The following is a 17,672-nucleotide window of genomic DNA, read 5'->3' on the forward strand; positions in this document are numbered from 1 at the left end:
TGTTCAGAAAGCAGATGCCCCACCCCTGCCCACCGCCAGCAGCCCCCAGCGGCCCCCACCCAATCCCCTGGCAGGCGCAATCAACAGGCTATGTCTTGGTCCAAAAACAAAACATCAACAGGCTATCATGTGCACTTTTGCTACCTCCAAGGTAGCAAGTTTTCTGACCTGTATGAAACAACAGGAGGCACTTCACAGCTGCATGTCTTCTTTTTGTTATTGAGAAAAAGGCAAAACACAGTGGCTATCTCAACCTAGAAGCTGTGCACAGAGCAGCATGCATCACGACATTATGTGGCTGCAGAAAATTTGCACTTTCTCTATGTGAGTCATTACGCTCCCACTACCAAACCAACTATCAGAGTGCTAGTATTGTGTCACAGAATCCAGTCTCTGCTTGCACCAAGCACATCAAAGTACATTACCATCATGTCAAAGAGGGATTGCAAACAGGTGAAATCAGCCTTGTTTATGTCAGTGTGTGTGAAAGGAAGCAGCAAATGTATTCATAAAAGGTCCATCCAAAGAAATTCTCAAGCTTTCTATAAGCCTTTGGGTTTCTGGAACTCCATTTGGTACATGATTTGCAGTTTAATGCATCTTCACACTGCCACTACAGGGGCTTTGTAAGCTATTTAGGATTTTTGTACATCACTGATTTTAGGTGCAATTCAAGCATGAATAGCCTCTTAGTACCCGCTTATACTTTTGTGCAACACATTATCTTTGTACATTATACATCCAGTGGATTGCAAGTGTGCGGACTTATTTTCTCTCACTTGTCTCTATTGTTTGGAATGTTCACTTTCATCTCCTACCCTCACTCCCACTTCCAGTGCTTGTCTCTAAGAGACGGCTAAAGACTATCAATGATGGATAAAGAGACTCCAGTTTGAGCCTAAGAAGAAAAAAGTGATGATTACACTATTAATATAACAAAAGGGGGACTTTTAAAGCATCAAATCCATGGACCAAAGGTTGTATATCACTTATTAAAGCTGGATTTTCTTCACATGGCACCATGAATATGGTCGGACACCAAGCATCAGGATAGGTGTGAACTGATAATATTGTAGAATTTTTTTTCCAAAAAAGAAGCGGTTAATTATATTACTCAAAAGTTTTGACAACAAAGTACATGCGCTCAGCAACCTGGCTGAAGCTGATCCAAGGTCAAGCTGGGATCATATATACAAGCCTCTCAGGCAGTCTAGGGGGAACGGGGGATAAAAGCCATAGAGGAGGAGAGTAGCCCCACTATGGGTTGTCTGCTTGCATCATGAAGAACAAATCACAGCTAGCCTAGGTACATAAGAAGTGGTGTTAGCTCCTTATGAGCTTGGGGAACCTTGCACCTGATCCTGGTGGCCATGGAGGGAGTGGATATTTGAGGTCGAGAACTCTGCCAAAGTCTCATAGGTGGTCACAGACACTCGCCACCCTAAACCAACTAACAGCATTCCATTCAGATTTGCCAAACTGTGAGGCTCCCTCTCATCTCCCATACCTCCGACTGTTCAATTGTCCACTCTAGTACCTCCCGGACAGGTAATGCCTCCAAACCGACCAGTGTATAGACACCTACGTTGATGAGAAGAATGGTATCATGCATCTCCGCCTCATACTACAAGTGGTGGCCCTGGCTAACTACCTGCCAAAGCAGATGGCCCCCTAGGATATAAAACCTAGGCTAGGCGCCACACAATGAAGAATGTGGCATGCTCCTCTCCACACCAAATGTGCTACCTCATAAGACCAAAGGCAGTACTTTGGAGTTTCCAAGCATTGCAGTGGACAATGCTTTGCAAAATCCGTCATGCACATTTGAGGCAAATAATTCCCAATTCCCAAGTTTTCATGTGCTAATAGCCATGGGAAATAGGACACCGTCTGTGGCCTCGAGCCATCCCACAAGCCTTGCAAGAAAGTTTGACAGAAAGCCTTGGTAATACTATGTTCCACCCAATGCCTGGTATGCAAGAGTGCCCAAATCATGTCCTCCTACATCAAGAGGTGCCTGCCAATCCCTGCTGTGTATGCTTCTTGGCAATTGCAATGGCTGGCCAAAACCACTCTCCAAGGTCCCACTCCACCTCATCAAGGGGCCGACAGTTTTAGCCTACCTATTTTATATATGTTAGTTTGTCATCTTCTGGTTGTGAGCTCTGTTAGATTCTCATGGAAACATTGGAGCTCTCACTATGTTCTCTTCTCTTTTGTTGTCTCTATCTTTTCCTTTCTCTCTATGTTCGTGTTGCTCTTCCATTGCACATGCTCACATGGTATCATTGCCTAATTGAGGACATGGAGTTACCCCATGAAGAGGAGACCCCCCAATGTGAAAACTCACATTTTCAGTGCTTTGCTCCTTAATGCAAATGCAGATTTTCTGCAAGTGACAGGTCCATACAATGCAAGCGGGACATCTACAACCCTTCCTTCATGCGGCCTCAATCTCCTCCCCGTTCTCTTCATGTTTCTATGAAGGTCCACCGATCTACCGACTTTAAAGTGCCTCATATGGCACCTTTAGTGCAGGTGTTTGTACTCCCTTCTTTGCCCAAAGAAGACCATTTGGATAGCACAAGCTATTCACTTTGGTCATGCAAGGTGAAATGTATTCTTGACACCTTCGATTTTTGGAAGCTTGTTACTAAAGGGAGTGAGCCCACAGTGGAAGCCCACGAGTGGAAGGAAGAGCTATGGTAGGAGAGAGAGAGAGAGAGAGAGAGAGAGAGAGAGAGAGAGAATGTGGGAACTCCAATAGCGACAATGTGTGACTGGCCTTCCCTTATTCAAATGTCATTGAAAGAATAAAGAATGAAGTGATTTTGATGGGCATGTGTCACTTGCAATGTATAGGTGTGCAAATACTGTCAATGTAACTAATACACAAGTGACTAGGCACAGACACCTTTACCCCCAACAATCTCCCAATTAAAGGCAAATGTGCCCCTAGTGAGAAGAGAATGAGAAAAAAGTGACAAAGTATAAATATACATAAAGTACAACAAGATTAGGAAAGACGTCATCATCCAATGCCCATCAACTTTCCAAGGAGGGTAAAAATTCCTAGGGAAGGCAAAACGTAGTGTTGAGAGACTTTTGATAAGCAAATCTGTAAGATTTTGATCAATTGAGACCTTGACGAGCTCAATGGACTTGCTCTTAAGGACCTCTTGGATAAAGTGGGAATGCACCTCAATGTGCTTTGTCTTTGCATGGATGATAGAATTATTGGCCAACTAAATAGCACACATAGAATCCAAATACATTGTACAGACCACATCAATATTATCAAGATCTGATAGCCTAACCAAATAGCCTCCTTGCAAGCCTCAATTGCCACAACATGCTTAGCTCTCAATAGTAGAGAGGACCGTGCATTTTTGCACCCCGGACATCCAAGAAACAATACCTCCAACAAAGGTGAAGATATAGGCAGAGATGGACTTTAGACTATCCACATGTCTTGGCTAGTTAGTGTATCCCACGAATCCAATATCGGCCACCATAACATATACAATATAGCTGTTGTGCCCTTCAGGTGCCTCACGATACCCTTCACGGCATCCCAATGCCATTTCCTAGGTATAACCATGTAGCAAGCCACAATTCCCACTACAAATGTGATATCAGGACGAGTGGCTATTATGGCATACATCAAATTGCCTACTGCGGATACATAAGGGATGTTGGCCATCTCGGCCTTTTACTCATCAAACTGTCGCTAATCTGTCTAACTATCCTTTACATGAGAAGGTAGAGGACAACCATCCTGCATATGAAACCACTCAAGGACTTTCTGGATATACTCCTTGTGTGATAGATAAAGGAGCCCCTTAGAAGCAATTGTCCATGATGCGCATCCCAAGAATATGCGAGGCTTATACCATGTCCGTTATCTCAAAGCTTTTCTTAAACTAAGTTTTCAAGGCATCTAGCTTATCATAAGTGCTCCCAACAATAAGTATATCATTCATGTAAAGTACCAAAATCATAAGGCTACCATCACAAACCTTCTTCATGTATAGACACGATTATTTAGCATTATGGCTATATCCCTATGAATGCATAAGAGTATCAAACTTATGACACCATTCCCTACGTGCCTAGTTAAGGCCATAAAGGCTCTTTCTCAGCTTGCACACTAGGTGTTTCCTACCTTTTTTCTCAAAGCCCTTAGGCTGCTACATATAAATCTTATCATGCAAGTCCCCATATAGAAAAGCTATCTTTACATCAATTTGATAAAGGTCCATATCTAGCTGAGAAACCAATACTAATACCAAGCATAGGGTCATCATTTTGACCACAAGAGAAAAGACTTCATCAAAGTCAATACCATGTTCTTACTTGAAATCCTTAGCTACCAATCTGGCCTTATAAGCTGGCTCGGGGCATTCAAGGATACTTTTCACTTGTATATCCACTTGCATGGCAATGTCTTCTTGCCACTAGGCAAAGGAACCAAATCTCACGTATGGTTAGTCTCTAAGCAGTCAAACTCCGAGTGCATAGCCTTGTCCCATAAATAACTATCATCTTTGTGCATGGCCTTATCATAAAAGAGAGACTTACTTGCATCTATCACCATAGTATAGTCCATGAAGGCACTTGCATGGCAATGCATTCTTACCACTAGAAAAAGGAACCAAATCCCACGTATGGTTAGCCTGTAAGTAGTCAAACTCTGAGTGCATAGCCTTGTCCTGTAAATAACTATCATCTATGTGCATGGTCTTATCATAAAAGAGAGGCTCACTTGCATCTGTCACCATAACATAGTCCATGAAGGGCATGAAGTGCTCAAGTTGACGTCTAGCTTGAGTAGAGCGTTTTAAAATGAGCTAATCCTATATAACAAATGGAAAATCTTGCATGGCAATGCATTCTTGCCACTAGGAAAAGGAACCAAATCCCACGTATGGTTAGCCTATAACGATAGAAACAGGGAACGGCCGTTCCGGTCTATAGGAACGGTTTAATGCGTTCCAGATCCTTGGAAGAGGTGAAACGGCCAGGGAACGTTCCCTGCCATTCCCTGGGCCGTTCCCTGCCGTTTCCCTTGCCGTTCCCTGTTTGGAACGGCCATTCCAGGCTTGTTGACCAAAAATTTACATTTTTCCACATTTTTTCTTTTTACTTATATCACACTCCTTCTACTACATGTTCACCTATCTCCATTGCCTAATGTGGACACACTAATCTCTCTCTCTCTCTCTCTCTCTCTCTCTCTCTCTCTCTCTCTCTCTCTCTCTCTCTTTTGAATATTCAAAGTGTCAAGACAACCCACAAGCCAATTAGGAGTCCATGCAAAGCTCAAATTTGATGCATTATGAACTCTTGCAAATCACAATCAAATTTCAGCCTATTCTCAATTCCAAGGTAATCATCCATTTATATTGTCTAATTTCAAGGGAAACTAGAATAATTGGGGCAATTCATGAGCAATTTGGAGCTGTGGGGGTAATCGAGTCAATTTTGGGACATTTGGGTCAATTTGGAGCATTGAGGGGTATTGGGGCAATTAGAGCGACTTGGTCATGTACGGCATATTTGGGGCACTTAAGATATGTGCCGTTCCCCCCCGTTCCCGTTCCCCCACCTTGGACGTTCCCCCCGTTCCAGGGGGTCCCGCTCCCGTTCCCGTTCCCCGTTCCAGGTAACTATGCCTATAACTAGTCAAACTCTGAGTGCATAGCCTTGTCCTATAAATAACTATCATCTCTGTGCATGGCCTTATTATAAAAGAGAGACTCACTTGCATCTGTCACCATAACATAGTCCATGAAGGGCGTGAAGCGCTCAGGTTGACGTCTAGCTTGAGTAGAGTGTATTAAAATGAGCTGATCCTATATAACAAACGGAAAATCTTGGGTCACTAGAACATCAACCACAACAAGCTATCTAGCTGGCTATATGAGAGTAGGAGGCTCCTCCTAAAAGATCACCCTGTGTATCTCAACTACCTGCTTAGGCTACTTATGCATCTGTTTCTCATGGAAAATTACATCACGCCTACAGATAACCCGGCGAGCCTGCAGTTCCCATAAGGAATAGCCCATCTCACCTGCATCCCCATAACCAAGAGAGATGCATTCCATGGACTTAGGATCCAACTTATTGCGCTTGTCCTTCAAAACATGGTAAATTCCTCACAAAACCAAAGACATGCAAATGAGCGTAAAATGGAGGTTTCCCACTCTATACCTCCTCTGCAACTTGGCAATCAATAACGGTGCAAGGGGACATGTTAATCAAGTGTACGACAGTAGTAATTGCCTCAACCCAGAACTATTGTGGTATGCCTACCTGGCTAAGCATACTGCGGGCTGTCTCTTGAATTGTCTAGTTCATGCATTCGGCAATACCATTCTAGGGAGGGGGTGTAAGGGGCAGTCAATTGTCGCTTAATACCACGCTTAGTACAAAACTGCTGAAAAGCTTTCGAGATATACTCACCCCCACTATCGGACCTTAGGCATTTCAGTCTATACCTAGACTAGTTTTCAATAAGAGCAAGCCAATGCTGAAAGGCAGAAAAGACATCCAATTTTTGCTTAATAGGATAATCCCATACCTTATTGGAGTAATCATCAATAAAGGTGACAAAGTACTTCACACCACCTAGCAATTGACAGGGTATGGGACCACATACATCTCAATGAACAAGAGCCAAAGGCTCACCCATGTGCTTCATGCCAAACTTTTTATGCATACTACGTGTCTGGCTGCCATACAAAAAATGATCAAAAGACTCAAAAAATTTCTGTTCTAGGGGTAGAAGATATTACAAATTGATAAGCATTTTCATTCCTTTCAAAGACATGTGCCCAAGGCGACAATGCCAAAGAGATATATGTGGAACTGTAGCTATAACCAAAACATGGTCAACTGACCCAGATACAAGCAAGGGATAGAGGATACTAGACTTAGCACTACATGCAATAACAAGATTCCCACAGGTAAACTTTCATGAGAAATCTCCAAAAGAAACAACATAACTTGCATCGCTCAAGGTACCAACAGAGATAAGACTCTTCATAAGAGCCAATACATGACGTACATTATGAAGAGTGAATATGCTACGTGAACCAAACTGGGCATCACCAATACCAACTATCTACAATGCCAAGTCATTACCCAAATAGACAGAGCCAGTCATACTGCGATATAAGTGAAACCACTCTCTATGAGGGGTCACATGAAAGAAAGCCCTTGAATCAATCAACTAACACTAAGTATATCTTGACAAAGCATCAGTGAATTGTGAAGTATCCAAAGAAGAGGCTGTCAATATGAGATCATTAGACACATCAGGCTATACCACATTAATCTCCTCAATCTTGACACAAGAATTGCTAGACACAATGCTACGGTCACACAATGCTACGGTCATTATTCTTGTCTTGTACTTTATCCTTTCCCTTTTCCTTATGCTTGTCTTTGTGCATTTTATGGCACTATGGCCGAATATGACCTGCTTTCCCACAATAATAACAAGTAAAATTGGACTTACAACCACGGGACTTACTACGAGACTGTCTACATGTCCTAGACTAAGACCTTTGAGAAGCTCTACCATGGCCATTTCTATCTTGTCAACCTTTCATAGTCAATGCATGTGATGTACGGAAAGCATCTACATTCTTTTTATTCACCTCTTTTGTCAAGAGGATACTCTCAACATCTTGCAATTTCAGCCCATCTTTGGCACATAGAACCGTACAAAAAATGTCCTATGACTCAAGTAGAGTACCAAGTAGAAATAAAGAATACAAAAGATCCTTGAACTCAATCTCCTGTGAAGCTAAATGGTTGATGATGGAGTGAAACTCATTCGAATGTGCAGATGTAGAAATCCCTTCCTTCATGCGAAGGTCCATCAATTGCCTCAGTCCCAATACATTTGAGATGCAAGATTTTGCTTGTCATAAAGGTTCTTAATCTCTGTCCAAAGCTCATAAGATGATTGTGGGCATACATAGCTCATCCACTTTAGCCCAATCCTCGGCCTCAATGTTTTCGGGTTTGACACCCTCATTTTTAGTGGTCTAACCTATAATTTCTGCACTAAAACTGCCATATATGTGTCTTCCAATAGCTGTAGTTGGTTCCATCTAGTTTCTCAATATTGAAGATAGCATTGCCATAAGAACCATTGGCCATAATGACATCAAGCAAGTGCACAAAAGGGAAAAACAGGCTGTTGTAATTTCCTGCAAATCAGCCCTAGAACCACTCCCAAATCAAGTGGGAGACGAGAGATATTGCCAAAGTAATGAGCTGTCCACAAACTCTAAGCAAAAACTTTCAAGAGAAGGTGACTGCTCTCATAATAGTGCAACAAGCTACAATTACAATATGCTGAAAATAGAGTACAGCAATAAGAAATCAAAGCCAATCATGAGCTATCACTAATAAAATGCAAACTGCAATTGCCACGGAAGAGTTGCAACTAGCAGTGAGTGAATATATAACTAGCACTGAGAACTGTCAAAGGTCAATGTGTCAAATTGAGAAACATCCCATAGGCATAACCATCATGCGTATAGTACGTCTCACAAATAATGGAAGAGACTTGCCAAAGGCACAATTGACTGACCAATGACAAAACAAAAGCTCAATACATAGCCATGTAAGATGAATACATCATTGATAACAGTGTGAAGATAGAGGCTGGCCCAAAACAAAAGTCAGATCAGCCCACTAGGCATCAACTGCATGCATATAGCATGAAGAGAGCATATACATGTCACACTGAGTCCAATTGTCTCACCATAACAAGCTCAAGCTTAACCACATAAGCCAAATGTTCTATGTAGCATCCAAGTGTCAAGTAGCATCTCCCAGTAGAACAAAAATCGAATGCCAAATGAGCAATGTAAGCTCACTATACGAAGTACATGACATCCAAGGTATCAATATATCCAGTGTTGCATTTAGATGGCATGAACTTGCAATAGGCATAATCTGTCACAAATAAGTGCTTGTTGTATTCTGTATTACAGCATCAAAATGAGAGTCAAGGTTGAGCAAATGTGAGCTCAATCAAAACCCAAAAACATTCCAAGACATGTATCAAGCATCCCCAAGTGTCAAGCTAACATTTGGGTATCAATACCAAGCCCCGCGAGCATCAAATAACAATAGCCATATACTTTTTCCAAATAAATGACATTTAGCCCTGTTATTACAGCAATAAAATATGTAAGAAAACTGAGCTAAATGAGTGCTCAGATCAGTTTGATAGCATCTCACATCAATGTCAAATCATCCACCAATATGCCAGCATCAAATGGGCATCAACTGAGCAATACTAGAGCCATAACCTCTGAGTAGACACTGTTTCAGATCTATGACAACACGTTTGCTATGACAACAAGTCTCTCTCTAATCTCCAAGTATTATTATTTTTCTTGCAAATAAAGAGTGGCTAATTATATTACTTTAGGAACAAAATCTTTGAATACAAGGAAGTGAATACAAGGAAGTGCTCATGCTCAACAGACTAACTGGAGTTGATGCAGAGTCGCAAATATATCAAATGTACAAGCCTCTTAGGGCGGTCTAGGGGGGATGGGAGCAAGAAGCCATAGATGGGGGGTGTAACGCCATTTGGGGCTACCTGCCTGCATCTCGAAAAACAGGTCCTGGCCACCCGAAGTGTACATGAAATGACAGCGGAGCTCCTAACGAGCCCTAGACTCGCCCTGCACTTGATCCCATCATCTGAGGAGGGAGTGAATGATGGAGGTCCAAAGCTCTGCTAAGGTTTCTTGTACTTAAAGTCTCTCTCCGCCGAACATCCCCTAACACCACGCCTTTCAGATATGCCATCCAGTAAGACTCCCTATGATCTCCCATACTTCAGAGCGATCTACTATGGGCTCCAGTACCTGGCGGGTGGGTAGAGCCTCCAAACCAACCATTGCGCAAGACCTTGCCTCGATAATGAATATTGTGTCCTGCATCCCGGCCTCATACAAAAGGTGACGGCCCTGGTTGACTGCCTGCTAATAGACAGCTCCCCAAGAGATGCATCCAAGGCTAGGAGCCATGCCACACAAGATGCAGCATGCTCCTCTCCACACTATCGGCTCCACCTCGCATGACCAAAGGCAGTGTTTTGGGGCTTCCGAAGGCATCTGGGCAAGCAACTTCCCACTGCCTAGCCTTTGTGTACCACCAGCCATAAGAAGTATGATACCCTCCTTGGTCTGTAGTTATCCCATAGGCAACGCCAAATGGTCCGTCGGAAAGGGTCTGTGATGCCATGCTCCGCCCAATGCTTGCTAGGTGACAGTACCCAATCCATATCCTCTTGCATCAATACGTGTCTGCCAATCCTAGAAGTGTACTCAAAGAGTCTCAGTGGCTTCTTGGCAACAGCACTAGCCGGCCATAGTTACTCCCCTGGATCCCACTCTACCGCATCACGGGCCTACCCTCCCACATCCAAAGGCGCCACTCCTTGAGCTCCTCCCAAAAGACAAAGGGGTCTAGTCGCCATGTCTTCCCCTGCAAGCCAATCACTCAGATCCTCCTCCATGCGAGGACAACGATCCCCTCATCCTGCTGCCCCCTATCAAGAGCCAGACGCCCCCCCTCCTAGACGGTGAAGAAGGTCCCATGTGGACCACCACCCACTCTCCCTGCCACTTGGAGAGAGATGCCTCTGCTGGAGAAAATCATGATTTACATAAAGAAGTATGTATTTTTCAGCCTTGTGGTTTTGTGCAGAAGGGGCAAGAAAACAAAGCGTGCAGATTGAAAAGGGCTTTGTATTATTTAAAACAAGCACCTTGGGCTTGGTTTGAGAGAATTCACGCATACTTGGTAGTCTTGGTTGCACATGAGAACACATTATATGCTAGACATAACGAAGATGTTCATTTGGTCATTGTGGTTTATGCTGCTCACTGGTCCTAATAAGACACATATTGCTAAACTCAAGACTAAGCTGAATTCACTTTTGCCATTACAAATTAGGACCCATTGCATCATTATTTAGGCATTCAATTTAAGCACTGTGATGGAGACACTGTTACAAAGTATATTGAGACATTATTATAGAGATTTGGTCTTGAAAACTGCAAGCCTATTGCTTCTCCTATTGAGACAAGTTTGAAGTTGAGCCTTCATGATGCTAAGATAGTTTTAATGTCTTTCCCTATCAACAGGCTATTGGATGCTCGATTTATGTATGCATTACAAGGCCTCACATTCAATTTGCAATCTCGTAGATGAGCACATTTATGTATAGCCCAAGCACTAAGCATTGGCAAGGAGTGAAGTGGATATTTCACTACTTCAGTGGTACTCAACGCCTTGGCTTGTTTTATCCCAAGGGGGAATCATTGCCACCAAATTTACCTCCTGTTTTGAATTCTAACTAGCTGCTTGTTATGATACTCATGTATCCACAAGTGGTTTTTTGCTTCATTCTTGGTAGCTCACACATATCATAGCTAAGGACAAAGTAGTCCACTATTGCCACTTTTAGTGGTGAAGTTGAGTACAACAGCTTTCACAACTATGGTTGAGTGTTTGGCTCAAACACCTTAGGAGTTGGACTATCATTTGCACCACCATCTTCATTGATAATTGGAGCACATTGGCGATTGTACGGAATCTAGTGTTTCATGCATGCACTAAGCACATTAAGGTCCACTATCATTATGTCAAGAGAGACTCTCTACAAAAGAGACCAGCTTGATCTATGTGTCAACACAAGACAACCTTGTAAATCTTTTCACAAAGTCTTTACCTTGTGAGAAGTTCAAAGATTTCCGCAAAGCTTTGGGCTTGCTTCCCTATATGGATTGATCTAGTCCACTGGGCATGGCACTTCCCTATACATAAGTGCCAACTTTCATTCACTGCATTACTCCCAAGGGGGATTTGTTAATATATTTTGGTAGTGATGTATGTAAACACACTTAGGATTGATGGGTCACTTTTTTCCCTCTTTAGGAGGTTTTTTTCCCCTGCCCTTGTATATATGCCTATTCACTTTAAGGGAATACTTGGTCTTGTAAATCTTCTCTATTGATATCTCTCAATACACTTTGTGTTGTGCTCTCTCAAACTGCTACTTCTCCAAGCTGTGTACTTGCATTCGTACAACCTTAAATCTAACAGTTTGAAATTAGGTCTCCAAATAAGAAAACAAAAACAACACACATGATATATATGTATTATTGATCAATGATCTGTCACTCAATTTGCATACAACAGCAAAAATTCCTAATGTGTCCAAGTGCATAATATTGTGAGTCTATAAATACTAACTGTAAAGAAGTATTTATGAATATTTTCATGGACAGAAAGGAAGCCTCATTCATTTGATAAGGACATGATCAAAAGTTTAATTTGCTCAGATTTTATGGTTGTTAAAAAGTCCTTCAAGCATGCAAACTAGAACCTGAAAGAGTTCCCTTTCTCGTGAGGCTTTCCAAAGTCGGAAAGACTCTCCTTCTTGTTTGATTTTATGCATCAAGTGTACCTTCAGCCAAGTAATTGATATATTTCAAAACTGTCAATTTGAAAAGAACACATAAGGAAAATGAAATATCAACATTACCAGTCTTTCAAATTTCAGAGAACTTTACCCTTTGTGCCTTCATCCGTTGTATCTCATCTTGTAAACGTTTGGCTGCTTCATCACTCCGCTGTTTCTGTCTTAATAGCTGAGCCTGACTTTCTTGGTTTCTTTTGAGTTCTGCTATCTGTAAGTTGGAATCAATATTCTACGGAATCGCCACAAATGGACTTTGAGTGAAGTATCACAACCCATAGCTCAGCACATGTTTTTTTGTGAGTAATTAGGTGTTCATCATTTCTGGAATATTGAGTCAATCTTGGGTGACTAGCTTGTGGTCATTGAATACCGCAATCAAACTACTATGTAAGCTATGAGAAAGATGGATTGCTGGTTCACATAAAATCGCATGCATGATTCAGTTTGATACCTAAAATTATCATCACAAACTTTAGCAGCAGTTGGCCAACAACAGAATGCAAGATGGAAGACCTTGAAAGTCCAGAAGTTAAAAATATTTGTCAGCCTTGGATGTTTTGAAGTCAAAACACATAACAAACAGGTAAGCATACAAACACAATATCTCCTTATCCTAGGGTATGCGAGTCTAGGGCTAACAATCTAACAGAAGCCTTTATGTAGTAGGCAATTGCCTTCCTGTCTTATTCATCAGGAGATAATAAAACCTCCAGCTGCTGAAAGAAAAGAGTGATAATCCAAGCATTTTAGTAAAATGCTCACAAAATGGTAGGGTCCAGTAAGTTAAGAAATGGTTTTTCTTTTTTGCAACTCTAAGGTTAACAAGAACTGAGGAATATAAGGTAGAAAGAAGGAGGTAAACATCCACAAGGAAATTTTGCCTTTGCTCAGTAATTGACTGTGATAGAATTACAACAACAATAGCTCAAAGCATCAGAACAGAATGAGTAAGTATTCCTTAAAGTAGCACCTGAGCCTCTAAAGTCTTCAACTTTTGAACATATGACTCTTTCATTTTCTGAGCCTGCTCATCCGTTAAGCTAACAAGGTTCTCCATTTCCACCAGTAAAATATCCCGCTCCCTCTGAAAGCATTCACAATAAAAGCTCACTCAGGAGTACAATAATGTGGAAACTATATGAGTTCCTCATTGATAACATTGGCGAATTCCACTTACTTGAAGAGCTTTCTTCTCCTCTTCGAGCTCATAAAATTTTCTTTCAAAGTGATGTCTCAAAGAAACAGTATCGGACTTCAAAAAGCTTCTCATCTCTGCCTGTAATTATACATACTGAGTAGACTTCCTTTGCTCTAATTTACTGTGTAATCTAAGATATGTTGAATGCAGAAATGTTATGCTTCTGGGAAAACTGGTGCTCTTTCAGATTACAAAGGTATCCAATCAATAATGCAGGTACCTCCTTTTGCTCTAAGCATTTGTTCAATTGCTGAAGCTCTTTCCCAAGAGTATCTTGCAGAACATTATGCTCCCACTCTTTTGCAATATCCTCAGCTTCAACATCATGAAAAACCTCCCCTTGGACTGCTCAAAATCAGTGGCAACAGCAGTTATAGTAGTGACTAAAAAACATGTAACAACTTCAGTCTCTGTTCATTCTATGACTCCTTTACATATCACTTTGTTGACAAGTCAAATGACATCCAATTGAGTCAAAAAAAGCATCCAATAACTGAAAGATGTAAATGTGTTAAAAGAAACATGCAATAACTAAAAGAAAAAATTATGCTGCCAATGCTTTCCTACTATTTACCACTGTTCACTTGGTCCAAGAAAAGCTTGAGGGATACTGCTCTGCCAACCCATTTTGTACTTCAGAAAAAGGACTCTATACATTCTGGCATATCCTCAATTTCATGGGATCACATTTGCACCCCCAAAAGAATTGGGGGCCATGCAATCCTAGATGTGAAACTGACATGCTGGGCTAAGGCCTCTAGGTTGTTGAAGTCTCCTCCAACAATCCAAGAGTCCACCTATAGAAGTCCTGCTGCAATCTCCATCCAAAACCTACTGCGTGCCTCAACCTCAGAGCATAAACATTGAGGACTCCAAGGCATGAGTCCCCTAAATCCAATCTGATCCATAGGACCCTCCCTGCCACAATTGTCCCGTGGTCTCGCACACAAGCAGTAATGCTCAAGCCAATAGAGGTACATACGCCTCCACTCCTTCCATAGACACCGATGGAGTACTCCCAGTAAGTGTGTGAGCTGCCTAGAAGTACCTTCCCCACCTGATGTGCCTGGGAGGGGTTGAGCTTGTGCTCCTAAATAAGTAAGATGTCCATCCGTCCAGCAAGGTAGGCTACAACTCCTGCCAAACAATCAATTTCTTGGAACCACATGCCCCACTATAGTGGAGGCTATTCACGTTCCAGGATGCTAGGTGTAGATTCATGGGGAAACATGTGATTGCTGACCAAATTCGTGTGCTGCTAATGAAGAAGAAGAGCTATGGGGCATGCGAATGCGCTTGGCCGCAGGCCTAGAGAGTGAACTCCATCCCCCCCCCCCCCCCCCAAGTGGCCCTCCGGCAAACCATGGGGGTGATAGATGCTCCAGGCGGTACCAACAGGGCATCTATCAGCCAAGCTGAGAGGCATGACTCTCTACACTAGTAGAAGCGGGCAGGCTGTGTGAGGGGCCACTTGATCATATCCATCAGTGAGGGCCACTTGGTAGGGGCTCGAAAAATAATGCTCAGATGTGGGACCTCGACTCCAATTCACCACTTAATGTCCATCATGCACCCTGATCACTACTGGGAAAAAAGTGCTAGCCCTCCTTCACCCATCCACTGGGATATGTGGTCTATGTTGAAAAATAGGTCAAATGATGTATGCTGCAGAATGAGGAGAGTTGTATCCCATAAGCATAGTGAGCAAAGTGGAGCTGCTAGAAAGCTATAAAGGCATGTACTTGGTTCACTTTTCAATGAAATGTAATTGTACTTTTGTTCTCGGTCAAGAGTCAGTGTCATTATCTATACACACAAGTTTGTAGTCATGAGTCCAAGCACTTAATCTTGGAACCTCATTCACCTATGTGATTGTCATTGCTCTAGTCTATGTCTCCAAGAGTTTGTTCTTTGAGTTTCAGCCTCCATAGCCATGTCCAAGATCCATGTTTTGTCACATGGTAGTAGAGCCATGGTGAGCATGGTCTAGCTTTCATCACTGCTCTCTTAGTCCATCACAATCTCTGGTCAACTCACTTCAAGCATTTGAGTTCATCTCCTACTTCATCTTCACACTCTCTACTTCTATCTGCCAAGCCAGCTGGACCTTGTCATCTTTGAGCTCATGGATCTCACACTACAGGCCATATCTTTACAAACTTTCTTCTGTGGCTAGCTTTCCTAACTTTGGGTGCTTCTCCCTGGCATGTTGAACCTCAATGTTGGTCTTTCCACAATGCAACCTTGCGTGATTTCCAAAAACAGTGCAGTCTACAATGGCATGACAGTTCGTACAGCTATACTCACGGTACATAGTGCAATCGTGGCAGCCACTATAGGGCTTTCAAAGGCCAAGCTACCTTCCACTGAAGTTTCATGCCAAATGATCCCTTCCTCTATCTGCTGTAAGCAAAAAACCAGGCTGCTGCGGAAACCCTAGAACTGGAAGCCATAGCTTTCAACATCAAGCTCCTTTCCCACTTCATTTTCTCACTCCTCTCAGTACAATGAGCTCACTACCACTCTAATCTGAGTCTCAACCCAATTCCCAACAAGATCAACACTTCAAATCAGCAAGCAAGAAGCAAATCAAGCATCGACATCCAATACTAAACTCAAGAATAGTATCCATTGATACTCAACTAGTATCAGCTGATACTGATATTCTTGTGTCTCTTAACACATTGAGCTACAACTCTTTTGGAAGTTTGCTAAAGATAATTAGCATGGCAGATCTTGAACAAATAGCCAAGTTCAATGGAGCAGGCTTTCATGCCTGGAAGGAGAAAACCATGTACCATCTCGTGAGGAAAGACCTCTAGGATCTCTTTAAAAAAGATGATGCAGATGACAAGAAAGAAGACGCTAAAGAGGAAGATGCTGCAGAAGACTAGCCTAAAACAAAGGCATGGAAAAAGATGAACGACAAAGCTCTAGGTATTATTGCCTGGGGTCTATCAGATGATGTATTACACCACATCTCTGGCATCAAGGATGCAAAGAAAGTATGGAAAGAGCTTGACAGGATCTTTGGTACACAAGTAAAGAACTCAAAGGTAGAATTACTCATGCAGTTTTATAAGTTAGATGTTAAAGACAGTTCGTCTATGACTGTACACATCAATAAGTTCAAGAGCCTTAAAACTCAGCTTGCAACTCTTAAAAAGAACATTGATGAGGATGAGACAATAGCAGAGCTACTTGCTAGTGTTAATCATGAACCATATGAGAATCTTGTGTCCACACTAAGTAATGTTCCCATTCTCTCACTCAAAGACATTGAGCACTCACTGCTTAATGGAGAAAGAAAATTTAAAAGCAAGGATGTAAAAGAAACCAGCTCAAGGGATAACCTCTTGTACACCAAGGGTACTTATGTAGCAAAAGGATGTGATCGAGGATTCACCACCACCAACAACAAGGACCGAATTATTTATCATTAGCGTGGCAAGACTGGCCATGTAGCCAGTGAATGTTTCCGCAAGAAGAGAGCACAACAGGTGCAAGATGATCACCATCAAGGTCAGTTTATGAATGAAGGAGAAGAAGAAGTAGATGCTTCCGCCACCATCAAAAAATCTGACAGATTGTTCTAAAGAAAATTTCATTGTTTCTTTTCCTTAGTGGATTTGTATTGAAAAAAAACCCTTGCCAAAAATGTAAAATTTCAAGCTTGACTTGACTAGGTTGCCCATGAGCTAGTCTTTCGGGCCATGTCATCATGTGGAGGGGGCAAAAGCCAACAAGTGTAGCTTGACTTGACTAGGTTGCCCATGAGCTAGTCTCCGGAGCCATGTCATCATGTAGGGGGGGCAAAAGCCAACAAGTGTAGCAATTCATTATTTGAGGGGGAATGTTGAAAAACAGGTCAAATGATGTATGTTATAGGATGAGGAGAGTTGTATCCCATAAGCACAGTGAGGAGAGTGGAGCTGTTGAAAAGCTATA

At 42.1% G+C, this 17,672-nt stretch overlaps 1 protein-coding gene across 1 annotated transcript in view; it reads right to left on the minus strand.

Annotated features, from left to right (window-relative positions):
* LOC148019346 (kinesin-like protein KIN-4A) overlaps window positions 1-17,672 on the minus strand; it is a 193,912-nt gene that overhangs the window by 67,996 nt on the left and 108,244 nt on the right. The window contains exons 11-15 of the mRNA XM_087660982.1: window positions 13,945-14,069; window positions 13,704-13,802; window positions 13,497-13,610; window positions 12,618-12,734; window positions 12,431-12,511 (exon numbers count right to left, since the gene is read on the minus strand). Of these exons, the coding sequence (XP_087517108.1) occupies window positions 12,431-12,511; window positions 12,618-12,734; window positions 13,497-13,610; window positions 13,704-13,802; window positions 13,945-14,069 (536 nt within the window). The remainder of the gene's footprint in view (window positions 1-12,430; window positions 12,512-12,617; window positions 12,735-13,496; window positions 13,611-13,703; window positions 13,803-13,944; window positions 14,070-17,672) is intronic.

Source organism: Lygodium microphyllum, chromosome 20 (genome assembly GCF_053477565.2).
Source record: "Lygodium microphyllum isolate KBCC chromosome 20, Lygodium_microphyllum_v1.1.10, whole genome shotgun sequence".
In the NCBI taxonomy this organism is placed as follows: Eukaryota; Viridiplantae; Streptophyta; class Polypodiopsida; order Schizaeales; family Lygodiaceae; genus Lygodium; species Lygodium microphyllum.